The following is a 19,292-nucleotide window of genomic DNA, read 5'->3' on the forward strand; positions in this document are numbered from 1 at the left end:
AGGCTTTTGTGGCTGTCCCAGTGGGAGGGCACAAACACAGTGCATCCTGGGATAGGTCATAAAAGCCAGGGGGCACACGTGACAGGGCGTCTTTGGGCAGGAAGCCAGGTCCCGGGAGGAGAGTGACGGCTGTCTCTCCTCCCGTCAGCAAGGAAGGTGGTCACAGGCAGTCGGCCTTGTGGACCAGAAGTGTGGTGCTGAGCTAGGAGGTCCAGTGAATGCTGACCAGGGAGTTGAAGGCAGAGAAACCGGACGAAAAACAGTGTCCGTGAGTACCAGGGAGCTTGCAGGGGGTCTGCCCAGGAAGGGGACCACTCCAGTGAGGGTCAGTGGACAGAAGCTAGCACACACAGCAAGTGAGAAAGGGGGTGCCAAGTTTAGGAGCCTGAGGGTTCAACACAACAGGAACAATTTCACTATCTTCACTTCAGTGGCAGAGTGAAGCAGCGGCCTTGCCGCATACTCTACAGATAGATGTTCCCTACATTGTGCATAGTTCAAGTTGGAGTATCCCACTCATCCCTTCTCCCATCCAAGTTCCAATAAAAACACAAAAAAAATCCCCCTGGACTGTTCATTGTCTGAGCCAAGTGTTAAAGCGATAGGATTTTACAGACTGTTGCTATGGGTAACCCAGGGGAATCCAGTCTCAGCAGCTCCCTGGGGGGCAGTGCTACATACAATACCACTGCGCATGCGTGGTAAAGGACGTCAGGGCACGAAAACGCCAACTAAAATGGATGGAAATGCACATGCATTTTGCATACATTTTAGCGCAAGTCAGCGTAAAATGGCCCTTATGGAAATGCAAGTATTGCGAGTCTCATAGCTTTAACAGTTCAAAAACTAACAGCCTCCTCCTATTCCTATCATCCTCACTCATCATACTTACTCCAGGAATGAGTGTGCTGTTCAGGTCCTCATAGTCCCATAGAATGATGTCCCCTCCTTTAGACCCCACAGCCACTGTGTTTGGGTGAGCTGGGTGCCACTCAAGTGTTGTGACTCTCCTGTCAAAGGGGCTGTTGGTCCGATAGAGAATGTAGGAGGCCAAGGAGCACAGGAATGGAGTCTGCAGGCACTGCGGGGTAAACACATGTAAGAACCAATCCTGGCCCACAACAAAAGGTAAGCCAACACTAATGGATAACTTACCTTTGCTCGAACATTTCCGCCCACCGTACTCCGGTACAGATAGTGCACAATGTTTCTCTCTTTGTCTCCAGGTTTCTTAAATTTAATGTCATCTTTTGAATCTGTAAGGAGGGTATTACTCACATGATTTATTCTTACAGCAAAAATACATACAATGGTTATCCTTGTTATTCCGCCTAATTACCTGTACTGCACTCTGGATCCCCCAGTTCTCGTGCCGCATTTTTCTTTCGGACGGATTTCTTAAACCCCGGCTCGGAGCTCGTGTCTCTGTCACTATGTCTTAAACCTATAAAGGAGAGGATTAATCACATCAAATCACAGAACAATAATGCATACAATGGTCATCTGTATAATCCTGCCTTTTTACCTGCATTGCATTCTGGAGCTTCTGGTCCTTTTGCCGCATTTTTTTTTCGCCCCGGTTTTTTAGACCCCGGCTCGGCACTAGTATCTCGGTCTTCATGTTTTAAGCCTGTAAGAAGAAAAAGAGGTTTCGTATCATTAACTCAGAAGAAAATTGCAGACAATGGTCATCTGTATAACTATGCCTTAATACCTGCACTGCACTCTGGAGCTTCCGTCGCCTCTTGAGCAACTTTTTTTTTACGGCCGCATTTCTTAGCCCCTGGCTCGGCACTCATATCTTGGCTTTCATGCTTTAGATCTACAAAGGAGAGGAGTCATCACATTGTTCACGAACAGATTTAAAATGCATCCAATGGTCATCCATACAAAATTCTGCCTTATTACCATTGCTGCACCCTGGAGCTTCCAGTACTTCTTGAGGAGCCTTTTTTTTACGGCCGCATTTCTTAGCCCCTGGCTCAGCGCTTGTATCTTGGCTTCCATGTTTTAAATCTACAAAAGGAAAGGAGTCATCACATCGTTCACGCACAGATTTAAAATGCATACAATGGTCATCCATATAATTATTAAAAAAAATACTGCGCTTATTAGAATAAAAATTAACCCAAAATAAACCAATTATTCAAGCAGCAACTCTCCTGTGAGATATAGACACAGTACCATAATAATCAAAACTAGGGATCGACCGATTATCGGCAAAGCCGATATATTTGGGGCCGATATGCACTTTCCCCGATATATCGGAATCGGCCCCTGAGGTTACCGATATTGCCGATATTTCGGGAAAGTGCTGTACCGGAGTGATGCCTGCAGCTAGAGGCATCACCCCGGTACCGGCGTCCATAGCCGACAGTTAGCTGACTTGTAATGACAACCGATGCAGATGAGAAGCCGCTCGGCTGTCATTACAAGGAGCGGGAGGGGACTTCCCCCCCCTCCCGCGGCTCACCCGGGTCTCCCGTCCCACCAGGAGACCCAGGCAACCAGCCTGCATGGCCGCCAAAGAGAAAACCCGATCAAAGCTGCATGCAGCTCTGATCAGGTCTCCATGTAAAAACCTGGAAGTGATGTCATGACATCACTTCCGGGTACTGGCACCAGATTTAAAAAAATGACAGCATTCAAAACAGCCAAACTTGGCGTTTTGAATGCTTTTAAGTGCAGAGGAGGGGTTTGGGGTCTTTTAGACCCCCAGATCCCTCCACAAGAGTACCTGTCAAAAAAAAAATAAAAAATAATAATAATTTTTTAATGTACGAAAATATTGGCCGATACCGATATGCGATTACCAAAATATCGGTATCGGCAATAAAAAAACAATATCGGTCGATCACTAATCAAAACATCTACACACTAAATGAATAAATTACAAGTGGAATCCTTGTCAATACATTTGCAATATAGCCACCATCTATCACCAAGAGTGAGATCTCACTGGCTGGCGAAACACAAGCTGCCCGCACTTCCAGGAATTGAAGATCACAAGGACGCCAGTACGCCCAAGGGCGGAGCGAGGTGCTGATGTCATCGCGTTCTTCAATTCCCAGAAGTGCAGGCTGCTTGTGTATCACTGGCGAGAGGAGTAATAAAGCTTTTTAAAAATACCTTGATGTAAGTGCAACCTTAATTTATATTAATACATTTTCCATAAGATCGTACACTACATGGAGCTTTTTTTGTATTTCTGGGGATGGTTTTATGCAAGCATCATCTGGATGGTCTTCACCTATGGCTCTGAGATCTCTAAACGGCTTTGAAAGACCCTGGCTGGGTGCGCAGCCACAAACGTTGCTGACCTTCTGTGATAGGAGGTCCGTTTGAGTTGGTAAGCGGGCATGATACAGGTAGTGGTGCTCCAGACAAGATCTCACTCTTGGTGACGGATGGTGGCTATATTGCAGATGTATTGACAGGGATTCCACATTTATATTCCCCTTTTTTTGGACTTTATTTCATTTGGATGGTACTTGTTTGTATTATATGGGTGTCATTTATTATTTATTTAGCGCGGCTCTGTAGATGTTTTTTCAATCCATATAATTCTGTCTTATTACCATTGCTGCACCCTGGAGCTTCCGCTCCTTCTTGAGGAGCCTTTTTTTTCCGGCACAATTTTTTAGCCCCCGGCTCGGCGCTAGTATCTTGGCTTTCATGTTTTAAACCTGTAAGGAGAGGAATATTCATCACATCATTTAGTCAGAGATTAAAAATGCATCCAATGGTCATCCATATAATTCTGCCTTATTACCATTGCTGCACCCTGGAGCTTCAGGTGCTTCTTGAGGAGCCTTTTTCTTCCGGCAGTATTTCTTAGGCCCCGGCTTGGCGCTTGTATCTTGGCTTTCATGTTTTAAACCTGTAAGGAGAGGATTCATCACATCATTTAGTCAGAGATTAACCACTTCCCCACTGCTCACTGAGCTGCTACTGCGGCACGGTGGCTCGTTATCGTCTGGCGACGTAGGTCTACGTCACCAGACATTCCCCTGTCTCGGTGGCGCGCGCGCGCCGCCGGAGGCTCGCTCCCGCTGTTTTCAGTCACAGCGGGAGTCGGGCCAGGGGAGGAGCGGCGGCGATCACCGCTGCTCTTCCCCGATCGTCGGGGAATCTAGTTTGGAGATCCGCCCGCTTGTGTAAAAAGAGCGGGCGGATCTCCTAAGTGACAAGGAGTGACAGATTGCAGGGTTCAGCGTAGCTGAACATGCGATCTGTCCTTGTGTCACTCAGTCGCCTCCCCCCCCCCCCACACGTTAGTAAGCACCAGGCATACATTAACCCCTCCCTCTCCAATAAAATTAACCCCTTCCCTGCCAGTGTCATTTTTACAGTAACAGTGCATATGTATAGCACTGATTACTGTAGTAATGTCACTGGTACTCCCAAAAGTGTCAAAAATGTCAGTCAAGGGTCCGATCTGTCCGCCGAAATGTCGCAGTCCCGCAAAAAAAAAAAAAAAAAAAAAAATCTCAGATCGCCGCCATTACGCGTTAAAAAAAAAAAAAAAACACCAAAAATTACAGAAATCTTTCCCTTTGTTAGTAAACGCAATAACTTTTGCGCAAACCAATCAAAATATGCTTATTGTGATAGCAGAAAACAAATTGGCCAAAAATTTTAAAAAAATTTGATTTTTACATTTTTTGGGGGGGGAATTTCATATAAAAAAAATGTTAAAAATATTGTTATTTTTTCAAAATAAACGCTCTTTTTTTGTTTATAGCACAAAAAGTAAAAATCGCACAGGTGATCAAATACCACCAAAAGAAAGCTCTGTTTGTGGGAAAAAAAAGGACGTAAATTTCGTTTGGGTACGGCGTCGCACGACCGCGCAATTGTCAGTTAAATTCGCACAGCACCGAATCGCAAAAAGTGGCCCAGACGTAAGATAGCAAAATCCTCCGGTGGTAAAGTGGTTAAAAATGCATCCAATGGGCATTCATTTAATTCTGCCTTATTACCATTGCTGCACCCTGGAGCTTCAGGTTCTTCTTGAGGAGCCTTTTTCTTCCGGCAGTATTTCTTAGGCCCCGGCTTGGCGCTTGTATCTTGGCTTTCATGTTTTAAACCTGTAAGGAGAGGATTTATTACATCACTCACTCACTCACACAACAAAATACACTGGCATTCTCGTAAAGTGCTGAGCCCAGTTTGAGACATTCCTGGATCTCGGCTTTTCATGAAGTGGTCGGTACTATCCACCTTTTTGGATTATGTACAAATATTCAGAACCTGCACAACTTACATATTGCAGAACCTGCACAACTTACATATTGCAGAACCTGCACAACTTACATATACAGAACCTGCACAACTTACATATACAGAACCTGCACAACTTGCATATTGCAGAACCTGCACAACTTGCATATTGCAGAACCTGCACAACTTGCATATTGCAGAACCTGCACAACTTACATATTGCAGAACCTGCGCAACTTACATATTGCAGAACCTGCACAACTTACATATTGCAGAACCTGCACAACTTACATAGTCAGAACCTGCACAACTTACATAGTCAGAACCTGCGCAACTTACATAGTCAGAACCTGCGCAACTTACATAGTCAGAACCTGCGCAACTTACATATTGCAGAACCTGCGCAACTTACATATTGCAGAACCTGCGCAACTTACATATTGCAGAACCTGCGCAACTTGCATATTGCAGAACCTGCGCAACTTACATAGTCAGAACCTGCGCAACTTACATAGTCAGAACCTGCACAACTTACAGATTGCAGAACCTGCACAACTTACAGATTGCAGAACCTGCACAACTTACATATTGCAGAACCTGCGCAACTTACATATTGCAGAACCTGCACAACTTACATATTGCAGAACCTGCGCAACTTACATATTGCAGAACCTGCGCAACTTACAGATTGCAGAACCTGCACAACTTACATATTGCAGAACCTGCGCAACTTACAGATTGCAGAACCTGCACAACTTACGCTTAAATGTTTGTTCTGTTGGACTAAACACTATGGATAGATTTTATTGTGATTGATACATGAGGATATTACTTCCATTTATTCAGTCCAGTTTAATGTATGTTGATTAAAAAAAAAAAAAAAAAACACGCTGTTGCCGACTTCACTTAGCTGATCCAGATTCTGAAGGGATCCAGACTTTAAAGGACAAGTTCACTTTTACAAAATAAATAAACAAATGCACATTTTTTGCAGGTAAAAAAATACCCTATATTACCAAAAGTATTGGGACGCCTGCCTTTACACGCACATGAACTTTAATGGTATCCCAGTCTTAGTCCGTAGGGTTCAATATTGAGTTGGCCCACCCTTTGTAGGTTTAATCGCTTCAGCTCTTCTGGTACTGATGTGGACAAGAAGGTCTGGTTCGCAGTCTTGCTATAAATTCATCCCAAAGGTGTGATCTTGGGTTGATGTCAGGACTCTGTGCAGGACAGTCTTCAAGTTCCTCCACCCCAAACTCTCTCTCATCCATGTCTTTATGGACCTTTGTTTTGTGCACTGGTGTGCAGTCATGTTGGACTAGGAAGAGGCCATCCTCAAACTGTTCCTACAAAGTTGGGAGCATGAAATTATCCTAAATGTCCTGATATGCTGACACCTTAAGAGTTCCTTTCACTGGAAATAAGGGGCTAAGCCCAACCTCTAAAAGAACAACCCCACACCATAACCAACCCCCACACCAAATGATTTGGACCAGTGCACAAAGCAAAGTCCATAAAGACATGGATGAGCGAGTTTGGGGTGGAGGAACTTGACTGGCCTGCACAGAGTCCTGACCTCAACCCGATATATAATCTTTGGGATCAATTAAAGTGGAGACTGTGGGCCAGGCCTTCTTGTCCCAACATCAGCGCCTGACCTCACAAATGTGCTTCTTGAAGAATGGTCAAACATTCCCATAGACACACTCCTAAACCTTGTGGACTGCCTTCCCAGAAGAGTTGAAGCTGGTATAGCTGCAAAGGGTGGACCAACTCAATATTGAACCCTACACACGCCAACGTCCGATCCGCCGTTTTTCGGCTTGTTAGTATGATGCTTCCAACAACCGACTTTTTTCGGCCGAAAAAAATCTGGTGTGCAGGCTATAAAATTTTTGTTGGCCAACAACACAACGGCCGATTTTCCGTCAGTCAGTACAGATTTCGGCAGACAAAAATCTGATGAGCAAGACTGGGCATGCTCAGAGAAGAAAACACACATGGAGAGTAAACCAGCACATGACATCACTTCTGAAGTAGATTTTTGTTGGCCGAGAAAATTCGTGTGCAGTCTAGAGCACATTCCAACCAACAAAACACCACTCTGGACAAAAGTCGGACGATCGGTCGGCCGATAATTGTTGCGTGTGTACGAGGCATAAGACTGTTGTGCCATGGAAGTTCATGTGCGTGTAAAGGCAGACGTCCCAATACTTCTGACAATTTAGCGTAGATACAAGAGCACGTGGAGGATTTCTCAGTACTACAAAGAGAAATCAAGCTGAATAAATAAAAACCTGATCTAGAACCAAACAACCACTCAGCTATCACATGATATTTATATATAAAAAAAAAAAAAAAAACTTTGCCATCTGCTTTAATTTACTTAAACATACAAGTCATATTAAAAAAAAAAAAAAAAAAAAAACTTGGCTAATGTGATTAAAAGTAACGTATGGTACTTAAAAAACAAACAATCAGTCATACTTGGGTGGACGCAGCATCAGTCTCATGCTGCATTTATCCCCTGCCGCCTCTAAGGCCAAGAACTGAGTGATCTAATGACCACTGATTGCTCAGTTCTCAGTCTTGGGTGAGCAGAGAGCCAGTGACAGTCACCATCTCTGCTCTGCCCCTCCAGTGCTCACTGGAGCACTGGGCTGTGGAGGGGGAGGGAGTGTCTGGCTCAGGCTCACAGCCGAGCGCTGAGAGGCTGAGCCAGCTGCCCGTCAGGCATCTAGGTGGATCCCGACTTGAAAGGATAAGTTTACCTTTTGTAACATGTTACATCCACTTTCTGGGTGTAACATATTACAAATGCAACATGTTGTACCCTGTACTTTGTTGAGAACTACAAGACAAGAGGCTTGTAGTTCTCAATGAACTATCAGGACGGGATCCACCTAGATGGCTGACGGGCAGCTGGCTCAGCCTCTCAGCGCTCTCCTGTAAATTTGAGCCAGACACTCCCACCTCCTCCACAGCCCAGCGATCCAGTGAGCACTGGAGGGGCAGAGCAGAGAGATGGTGACTATCACCGGCTCTCTGCTCACCGAAGACTGAGAACCGAGCGATAAGTGGTCATTAGATCACTCAGTTCTTGGTCTGAGAGGCTTCAGGGGATAAATTCAGCATTAGACTGATCATGCGTCCACCCGAGTATGATTTTTTTTTAAATTCCCACACCTTGCCTTTAAATCACCTTAGCCAAGTTTTTTTTTTTTTAAATATGACTTGTATGTTTAAGTAAATTAAAGCAGATAGCAAATTGTTTTTGGAAATATCATGTGATAGCCGAGTGGTTGTTTGAGTCTAGCTCAGGTCTTTATTTATCCAGCTTAATTTCTGTTTGTAGTACTGAGGAATCCTCCACACGCTCTTGTATCTACACTATATTATCAAAAGTTTTGGGACACCTGACTTCACACATGAACTTTAATGGCACCCAGTCTTAGTCTGTAGGGTTCAATATTGAGTTGGCCCACCCTTTGCAGCTATAACAGCTTCAACTCTTCTGGGAAGGCCGTCCACAAGGTTTAGGAGTGTGTCTATGGGAATGTTTAACCATTCTTCCAGAAGCGCATTTGTAAGGTCAGGCACCGGTGTTGGAGAGAAGGCCTGGCTCGCAGTCTCCGCTCCATTTCATCCTAAAGGTGTTCTATCGGGTTAAGGTCAGAACTTTATGCAGACCAGTCAAGTTACTCCACCCCAAACTTGCTCATCCGTGTCTTTATGGATCTTGCTCTGTGCACTGGTGAGCAGTCATTTATGACAGTCTCGAGGCACCTCATTCTAAAATGTAAAAACTATTCTAATAGTTTAACATAATGCAGCAACATCCACACACGTAGGGCACTAAACATTAGAGGTGCAATCTAGTACTGACTAGTATTCCAATGTTTCTCTTCTTCCTCAGTTTTGATCCATCACTCAACTAGTGTGACCCCCAAAGCTAATAGAGAGAAGCAGAGGAGGGTCAAATAAGGATGCTATGCAGGCGACTGACATCCTCCTTATCAACTGATGTCATTGGTCATTAGAAGGTTGTAATGGTGCACAATGAAAACCCGTGGCTTTGTGTAACTAAAAAGGCAGCCTTCATCCACCAACCGCCTGTATACAATTTTTGGGCAATTTGCCAAGGCACCCCCTGAAAAAAACTTCAAGGCACCCAGGTTGAAAAAGGCCGCCATAGACAGACAGGAAACAATGTTGGGTGGGGAAACTAATAGTCCAATTAGGTATCCTCACCAAAAGGTTAGGAACCTCGGTGTACCTTCCCACTTACTTATATGGTACACTGGCCATTGAGCCCCACTTAATTGAATAACAAAAACAAAAGATAGGCAGAAATTTGAGCACAGCCCTAAGGGTCATATATATGAACCACAGGGGATTGCTAACAAAAATCATAAAGGACTCTAAAATATAAGTAGAAAAATACAATTGCAAAAAAACAGGATCCATCCACCATCACAAATAAAAAAAGACAACGTTGTCTAATTGTGCAAATTGGTGCACCAAGCGCAATATACACATCAATCACACTACACAGTCATCACGGAGGATGCATTCCCCTAGGAGAGTAATCACAGGGGATGCATTCCCCCAGAGAGTAATCACAGGGGATGCATTCCCCCAGAGAGTAATCACAGGGGATTCATTTCCCCCAGAGAGTAATCACAGAGAATGCAATCCCCTAGGAGAGTCATCACAGGGGATGCATTCCCCTAGGAGAGTCATCACAGGGGATGCATTCCCCTAGGAGAGTCATCACAGGGGATCCATTCCCCTAGGAGAGTCATCACAGGGGATACATTCCCCTAGGAGAGTCATCACAGGGGATGCATTCCCCTAGGAGAGTCATCACAGGGGATGCATTCCCCTAGGAGAGTCATCACAGGGGATGCATTCCCCTAGGAGAGTCATCACAGGGGATGCATTCCCCTAGGAGAGTCCTCACAGAGGATGCATTCCCCTAGGAGAGAGTCCTCACAGAGGATGCATTCCCCTAGGAGAGTCATCACAGGGGATGCATTCCCCTAGGAGAGTCATCAGAGGATGCATTCCCCTAGGAGAGTCATCAGAGGATGCATTCCCCTAGGAGAGTCATCAGAGGATGCATTCCCCCAGGAGAGTCATCAGAGGATGCATTCCCCTAGGAGAGAGTCCTCACAGAGGATGCATTCCCCTAGGAGAGTCATCACAGGGGATGCATTCCCCCAGGAGAGTCATCAGAGGATGCATTCCCCTAGGAGAGTCATCACAGAGGATGCATTCCCCTAGGAGTGTCATCACAGAGGATGCATTCCCCTAGGAGAGTCATCACAGGGGATGCATTCCCCTAGGAGAGTCATCACAGGGGATGCATTCCCCTAGGAGAGTCATCACAGAGGATGCATTCCCCTAGGAGAGTCATCACAGGGGATGCATTCCCCTAGGAGAGTCATCACAGGGGATGCATTCCCCTAGGAGAGTCATCAGGGGATGCATTCCCCTAGGAGAGTCATCAGAGGATGCATTCCCCTAGGAGAGTCATCAGGGGATGCATTCCCCTAGGAGAGTCATCAGAGGATGCATTCCCCCAGGAGAGTCATCAGAGGATGCATTCCCCTAGGAGAGTCATCAGGGGATGCATTCCCCCAGGAGAGTCATCAGAGGATGCATTCCCCTAGGAGAGAGTCCTCACAGAGGATGCATTCCCCTAGGAGAGTCATCACAGAGGATGCATTCCCCTAGGAGAGTCATCAGAGGATGCATTCCCCTAGGAGAGTCCTCACAGAGGATTGCATATTCAAAGGCTAGTTGGGAGGCAACCCCACTGGAAAAACATCAATTTTGGGAATTCAGGTGAAAGGCCAGTGCCACACTGGTCACCTTCATACAAAAATCAAAAAATAACCTTAGTCAAATGTGTGGAGTTAAACATCCCAAGTAAATTAGGGCCGAAACAACTCACCGATTATAAAAATAGTTGTCCACCATTTTCATAATCAATAGGTCAGCATACAGAATGCATTATTTGTTAACATATCCGAAGACACAGTGAAGTACACATACAGCTCAGTACACCGTCCATAGAGGTCAGTAAGTGCCTTAGAACTTGTGAATGTGTGAGGACCAATGCATCATGGGACATGTAGTCCCGGGCAGGAAGTGAGTGGCTTTAAAAGGCAGACTTTTTTTTACCTTGCTATTAGGGCGCTCTATACTATACTTTGCAGCTTGCTATTGGGGCGCTCTATACTATACTTTGCTGCTTGCTATTGGGGCACTCTGAAGGCAGGAGGAGCCAGGAGCATCAGGGGGACCCCAGAAGAGGAGAATCAGGACTGCTCTGTACAAAACCATTACACAGAGCAGGTAAGTATAACATGTTTGATGGGTTTTTTAATCTGCCCAACAACAAACTGGCCAAAAAAAAGCATAAAAAAATGCAAATCGCAGCAAAATTGCATGCGCAAAACACACAGCAAAAAACATGGAAATCAAACTGTATAGGTGTGAACCAAGCCTTAAGCCCCGTACACACGTACCGATCGTCGGCCGAACGATCGGCCGTCTTTTGTCCAGGGCTGTCGTGTCTGTTGAAAACTGCAAAAGACTGCACACGAATTTTGTCGGCCAACAACAGCCGACTGCAGAAGTGATGTCATGTGATGGTTAACTTTCCATGTCTTTTTTCTTTTCTGAGCATGCCCAGTCTTGCTAATCGGCTGTCTGTCGGCCGAATTCTGTACTGACTGGCGAACAATCGGCCGTTCTGGTGTTGGCCAACAAAAATTTTAATGCCTGCACGACAGATTCTGTTCGGCCGAAAATGCACTGTCGGCTGTCGGAAGCATCATACTAACGAGCCTACAATCGGCCGATCGGTCGTCGGCCGAATATTTACGGCCGACAATCGGTACGTGTGTACGGGGCTTTACACATCGATTTTCGGACAAGAATATTCATACGAAAAATCTTTGCACATTCACTAAATGAAAGAATGTCGTTTGAAAATTTCACTTGCGTTAAACATTCAGTTTTAAAATGAATGTCATTTCTGAACAAAAACCACATCCACTCTCTGATAATTCCTTTGACCAAGAAGTTTTTTATTCTTCTCTTTCAAAACATCCCATCACTGTGGTCGAAAAACGAATATCAATTTGACCCCACTAACAATTTGAAAATCGAACAAATGTTTTTATAATGACATTTTTGTAAAGGAAGAAATTGTTTTTGTATGGGCAGCAGAAGTGACAGCAGGCGCAGGGAGCTTTTATCAATCCACCTGCCTATGACAAGGGGGCCTGTCATACATAATATATTACAGTTCTGTCTAATAATCAGAAAAATAAAAAATTTGATCCGGGTCTGATGATATTTACCAGATTCAACCTCTAATAGTATATACTGTATATCTCTTCTGTCTGTTATTCTCAGAGTGAAAATGAGATTTTGCTCCCTACCCATATAGTTGGTTAGATTTTTTAAACTTTACAGATCATCTAAATTATACAGCACACTTTTTTTAAGGTTATTATCCGATTAGTCGATTAATCGAAATAATAATCAGCCAACTAATCGATTATAAATATAATAATCGTTAGCTGCAGCCTTAGCCACTTACGTCCGCCCGCCGCAGTTATCCTGCGGCAGGCAGCCGCTCCTGCGCGAATCGGTATAATCAGGTATACGTCGGTCGCGCGCAGGCAGCTAGGGGGCGAACGTGTGCCGCCGTCGGCGCTCTCCCCCTCCCCAGCTCTTTAGCATGGAAGCCGATCTAGCGGGCAGGTGGCTCCTATTGCCACCTGACACCTGCGATCATTCCCCGCTGAGAGAAGAACGGTCAACTGTTGTAAACACAGCCGACCGTTCTTCTCCTTGGAATGTTCACAGAGCCCCTGTGACCCTTCTATATAGGATCACATGTCTCTATGGTCATTTCACAAGCTACGCCCCCCCACAGTTAGTACCACGCCCTAGGGCAGTGATGGCAAACCTTGGCATCCCAGATGCTTTGAAACTACATTTCCCATAATGCTCATGCCCTCTGTAGTGTATTTGAGCATCATGGGAAATGTAGTTCCAAAACATTTGGGGTGCCAAGGTTCGCCATCACTGCCATCATTTAACCCCTTGATGACCCATAGGGTTAGCCCCTTCCCTGCCAGTGTCATTATTACAGTAACAGTGCATATTTTTAGCACTGATTACTGTGGTAATGTCACTGGTCCCCCCAAAAGTGTCAAAAAAGTCAGTCAGGGGTCCGATCTGTCCGCCGCAATGTTGCAGTCTCAAAAAAAAAAAAAAAAAAATTGCAGATTGCAAATCTTTCCCGTAGTTCGTAGACGCGATAACTTTTGCGCAAACCAATCAAAATACGCTTATTGCGATTCTTTTTACAAAAAACATGTAGCAGAAAACAAATTGGCCTATTATGTTAAAAAATGTTGATTCTTTAATTTTTTGGGGGGGAATGTTCTATAGCAGAATGTGAAAAATATTGTGGTTTTTTTTTCAGAATTTTCGCTCTTCTTTTTTTTTATAGCGCAAAAAATCGCACTGGTGATCAAATACCACCAAAAGAAAGCTCTATTTGCGGGAAAAAAAAAGGACAGCGATTTAATTTAGGTACAGTGTCGCATGACCGTGCAATTGTCCACTAACCACTTGCCGACCGCCGCACGACCATCTACGGCGGCGGTCAGCCCCTCACAGGCAAAGTGACGTAGGGCTACGTCACTAGCTTGTGAGGGTCTAGGGAGCGAGCGCGCGCCGCCGGAGGCGCGCTCCCGCGTGGTCACGGACCCCCCCGCGCGTGTGACCGGCGGACCCGATGTCCGCCGGCCACTCTGCGATCGGCGGGGGAGAGGGAGAAAGTCAGGCAGCTTGTGTAAACAAGCTGCCTGTCATTCTCCCCTCTGTATGAGAGATGATCATATGGATCTACTATGTAGATCCGTTGATCACTCTGCATACAGCTGAAGCCACAGCCAATCACAGTTAGAATCACGCCCCTAGGGACACACACAGCCCCTCCCTCTCAAATAAAGTTAACCCCTTCACTACCAGTGTATTTTTACAGTAACAGTGCATATATATATAGCACTGATTACTGTAGAAATGTCACTGGTAACCCCAAAAGTGTCAAAAATGTCAGTCAAGGGTCCGATCTGTCCGCCGCAATGTCGCAGTACCGCAGATCGCCGCCATTACGCGTTAAAAAAAAAAAAACAACAAAAATGACAAAAATCTTTCCCTTAGTTAGTAAACGCAATAACTTTTGCGCAAACCAATCAAAATACGTTTTTTGCGATTTTTTTTACCAAACATAGGTAGCATAAAACAAATTGGCCGAAAATGTTAAAAAATTTTGATTTTTACATTTTTACATTTTTTTGGGGGGGAATTTCATATAAAAAAAAAGGGAAAAATATTGCTATTTTTGCAAAATTTACGCTCTTTTTTTGTTTATAGCGCGTGATCAAAAAATCGCACAGGTGATCAAATACCGCCAAAAGAAAGCTCTGTTTGTGGGAAAAAAAGGACGCCAAATTCATTTAGGTACAGCGTCGCACGACCGCGCAATTGTCCGTTAAAGTCACGCAGTGCCGAATCGCAAAATACCCCCTGGTCAGGAAGGGGGTAAAATCCTCCGGGGGCTTAAGTGGTTAAAATAACGCAGTGCCGAACCGCAAAATATGGCCTGGTCATTAGGGGGGCAAATCCTTCCGGTCCAGAAGTGGTTAAAGTAAATCATGGCCAAATGATATGAGCATAAACATGGGTGGGCTGACAATGGTGTCATTGTGCAAAATAGATACAATAGTAGAAAGCCTGGTTAGAAAGTCTGAAAGTGAGTTTATTAAACTGTTACATATTGTAGCAAACATTGACAAAACACTGACAACTTTGCCTTGTTGTATCCAAATCACAGAGGAGCAATATAGCAGCCTCACACATTCGCACTAGGCAAGTTAATAGGCAGAGATGTATAGTAACGAAGTAGAACTACTTAAGTACTGTACTTAAGTACCGAAATGCGGTATCTGTACTTTCTTAGAGTAGAATTTTTTTCTCCTACTTCTACTTTTACTTCACTACATTTTTCCGATGATTTTGATACTTCTACTCAAGTATTTTTTTTTTGTGCTGCATAGTTACTCGTTACTTTTAAAAAAATTACCACTGCCAGAACAGTAGATGGCAGGTTGCATAAAGCTCAAAAAAATGTGTATAATGTCATTTGTAAATCAGCGCATACGAAAATAAAGGCTGTGTATAATAAAAGCTGCTATACCAAATCTTTCCAATAAAAAGAAAATATGAAACAAACAAATAAATGGTGCTACAGCGCTTAAAGTGCATCAAGAAACTACTAACAAACACAGGTTAATCATTTGAATAAATCATTTGAAATAATAAAAAACAATATGATGTTCAAACTTTTGACTTCTTTCTTTAATAACTACATAACACAGTACTTGTACTTCTACTTTCAGTACTTGAGTAGAAATTTTTTTTCAAAACTACTGGTACTTTTTACTTTTAGTACTTAAGTAGAACATTTTTTGAAAAAACGACTTGCAATACTTAAGTAAAAAAAATGTTGAATACTTTAGTACTTCTACTTAAGTAACTTTTTCTGTGAGCACTTCCACTTCTACTCAAGTCACTTTTTGATCGAGCACTTGTACTTTTACTCAAGTAGAAATTTCGAGTACTTTATACAAGTCTGTTAATAGGGCATAAACTGCAGATGAAGTGTAGAGCAAGCACAGAGAAGCTACAAATCCAATTCCCAAAAAGTTGGGACACTGTACAATTTGTGAGTAAACAAGGAATGGACTAATTTACAAATCTCATAAACTTATATTTTATTCACAATATAATATAGATGACATATCAAATGTTGAAAGTGAGACATTTTGAAATGTCATGCCAAATATTGGCTCATTTTGGATTTCATGAGAGCTACACATTCCAAAAAAGCTGGGACAGGTAGCAATAAGAGGCCAGAAAAGTTAAATGTACATATAAGGAACAGCTGGAGGACCAATTTGCAACTTATTAGGTCAATTAGCAACATGATTGGGTATAAAAAGAGCCTCTCAGAGTGGCAGCATCTCTCAGAAGTCAAGATGGGCAGAGGATCACTAATTCCCCTAATGCTGCGGCGAAAAATAGTGGAGCAATATCAGAAAGGAGTTACTCACAGAAAAATTTCAAAGAGTTTGAAGTTATCATCACCTACAGTGCATAATATCATCCAAAGCTTCAGAGAATCTGGAACAATCTCTGTGCGTAAGGGTCAAGGCCGGAAAACCATACTGGATGCCCAGGATCTTCGGGCCCTTAGATGGAACTGCATCACATACAGGAATGCTACTTTAATGGAAATCACAACATGGGCTCAGGAATACTTCCAGAAAACATTGCCGGTGAACACAATCCACCGTGCCATTCGCCGTTGCCGTCTAAAACTCTATAGGCCAAAGCAGAGGCGTAATTAGAACCTTCAGGGCCCCGGTGCAAGAAACCATGAAGGGCCCCCTGGACCCCTTTACTCTAGTTGCGGGGCCCTTTTATTACGGTCCCGCAGCGGGACCCTTTCACAAGTTCTGCAGTGGGCCCCCTTCCTGCCATCTTGGGGCCTACCCACGGTGGTGGAATGCCAGGGCCCTGTCGCAAGTGTGACCTTTGCAATCCTGGAAGTTCACCCACTGGTGTCAGTAGTTTTTTTTTTTTTGGTATTTTAATTGTATTATTTTTATCATTTTATTTAATTTTTTTACAATGTGACTGACTATGACTCTGTCCATTCAGAAAAGGAAGGAGCTTGTAAATTACATATTTACCGACCCCTTCCTGGTTCTCTATTGTGACACATCCCCTGCAGCAGCAGGCAGTAGAGGGAAGGGAGCATTCTGAAGGGGGGGGGGGGGACCAGGGGAGCACACAGGGGCCCAGAGACAGCAGAACACAAGTATACTGGATAGGAGAAGGGGCGGGGGGCAGCGTACAGAGGAACCAATCTCCTCCATTTTCCTCCTGCAGCTACAGAAGGAAAAAATGAGGACAGTGATTTCTCTACATGCTGCCCCCACCGCCCCTCCTAATTCAGGTGTACAGGGGAGCCACATGGGCCCCCTTGAGCATGGGGCCCGGTTGCGATTGCAACCCCTGCAACCCCTGTAGTTACGCCCCTGGGCCAAAGAATAAGCCATATCTAAACATGATCCAGAAGCACAGACGTTTTCTCTGAGCCAAGGCTCATTTAAAATGGTCTGTGGCAAAGTGGAAAACTGTTCTGTGGTCAGACGAATCAAAATTTGAAGTTCTTTTTGGAAAACTGGGACGCCATGTCATCCGGACTAAAGAGGACATGGACAACCCAAGTTGTTATCAGCGCTCAGTTCAGAAGTCTACATCTCTGATGGTATGGGGTTGCATGAGTGCGTGTGGCATGGGCAGCTTACACATCTGGAAAGGCACCATCAATGCTGAAAGGTATATCCAAGTTCTAGAACAACATATGTTCCCATCCAGACGTCGTCTCTTGCATGGAAGACCTTGCATTTTCCAACATGACAATGCCAGATCACATACTGCATCAATTACAACATCATGGCTGCGTAGAAGAAGGATCCGGGTACTGAAATGGCCAGCCTGCAGTCCAGATCTTTCACCCATAGAAAACATTTGGCGCATCATAAAGAGGAAGATGTGACAAAGAAGACCTAAGACAGTTGAGCAACTAGAAGCTTGTATTAGACAAGAATGGGACAACTTTCCTATTCCTAAACTTGAGCAACTTATCTCCTCAGTCCCCAGACGTTTGCAGACTGTTATAAAAAGGGGGGAGGCAACACAGTGGTAAACATGGCCTTGTCCCAACTTTTTTGAGATGTGTTGATGCCATGACATTTAAAATCAACCTATTTTTCCCTTAAAATTATATATTTTCTCAGTTTAAACATGATATGTCATCTATGTTGTATTCTGAATAAAATATTGAAATTTGAAACTTCCACATCATTGCATTCTGTTTTTATTCACAATTTGTACAGTGTCCCAACTTTTTTGGAATCGGGTTTGTAGTTATGTTAACCTGGTTGGGCTACTGGCGAATGCATGTAGAAATAGAGCGGAGGAATAAAGGCGAGTTCATATGATCCTCAATGGCGCTTACCTCCACGCTCTACGTGACTGATGATACAGTCAAGGTTTTACCTTCGTCCCATGCCGCTTGCGATGCCAGGACTATAACGGGTCTTTTTAATTTTCCTCTGGGTGACCACACACAGGTTGACTCTAGTATTGCTGCTCCAGGTGGATCCACTGGGCCAAAGATGAACAGGCTTCTGGAATGGGGCGCATGCCCTGTCACTGCTGCAGAAAATCTGGAACCATGAAATGAGGAATGGCTGCACTTCCCATGGGTTGCAATCAAGATTTATTGATAATAATATCCAGCACAGATGGTACAGGCATATAATATAGCAGGGGGCAAAAGGACGACTCTTTTCACACGACTATGCGTGCTTTGTCAAAACCATATAAATGCAACCACTAGAGCAATAAATATATATGTACAAGATTCACACCTGGTGATCATCCAATTATCAGCGATCAGCGACTAATTACAGGTGTAAAACCCAGCGGTTGAATCCCCCTCTTCCTCTATTCACAGCCTTTTTAAGAAAAATAGGCTATGAATAGAGGAAGAGGGGAATTGAATCACTGAGTTATACACCTGTAATTAATCATTGATAATTGGATGATCACTAGGTGTGAATCTTGTATATATTTATTGCTCTAGTGGTTGCATTTATATGGTTTTGACAAAGCACGCATAGTCGTGTGAAAAGAGTCATCCTTTGTCCCCTGCTATATGACTGTACCATCTGTGTAAATCTTGATTGCATCCCATGGGAAGTGTGACCACACACAGGGGTATCCACTCCACTCTCAGTAGCTAATGACTGCTTACTATATGTCGCAATTGTGAACATTCGTACGCCTCCATGCAGGATTCCATGACAGCCGCCCATGTGAGTAGCTCACGTAGCATG

The 19,292-nt window shown here is 44.1% G+C and overlaps 2 protein-coding genes across 2 annotated transcripts in view; one reads left to right on the top strand and one right to left on the bottom strand.

The window, feature by feature from the left end:
• ACP2 (acid phosphatase 2, lysosomal) overlaps nucleotides 1-19,292 on the top strand; it is a 272,414-nt gene that overhangs the window by 95,263 nt on the left and 157,859 nt on the right. The gene's annotated exons all lie outside the window — the stretch shown is intronic.
• DDB2 (damage specific DNA binding protein 2) overlaps nucleotides 1-19,292 on the bottom strand; it is a 79,306-nt gene that overhangs the window by 25,850 nt on the left and 34,164 nt on the right. The window contains exons 9-17 of the mRNA XM_082270955.1: nucleotides 4,983-5,090; nucleotides 3,773-3,880; nucleotides 3,579-3,686; nucleotides 1,909-2,016; nucleotides 1,715-1,822; nucleotides 1,526-1,630; nucleotides 1,340-1,444; nucleotides 1,156-1,256; nucleotides 893-1,081 (exon numbers count right to left, since the gene is read on the bottom strand). Coding sequence (XP_082127081.1) covers nucleotides 893-1,081; nucleotides 1,156-1,256; nucleotides 1,340-1,444; nucleotides 1,526-1,630; nucleotides 1,715-1,822; nucleotides 1,909-2,016; nucleotides 3,579-3,686; nucleotides 3,773-3,880; nucleotides 4,983-5,090 — 1,040 coding nt within the window. The remainder of the gene's footprint in view (nucleotides 1-892; nucleotides 1,082-1,155; nucleotides 1,257-1,339; nucleotides 1,445-1,525; nucleotides 1,631-1,714; nucleotides 1,823-1,908; nucleotides 2,017-3,578; nucleotides 3,687-3,772; nucleotides 3,881-4,982; nucleotides 5,091-19,292) is intronic.

This window comes from Pelophylax lessonae (genome assembly GCF_965119305.1).
Source record: "Pelophylax lessonae genome assembly, chromosome: 10".
NCBI classification, from domain to species: Eukaryota; Metazoa; Chordata; class Amphibia; order Anura; family Ranidae; genus Pelophylax; species Pelophylax lessonae.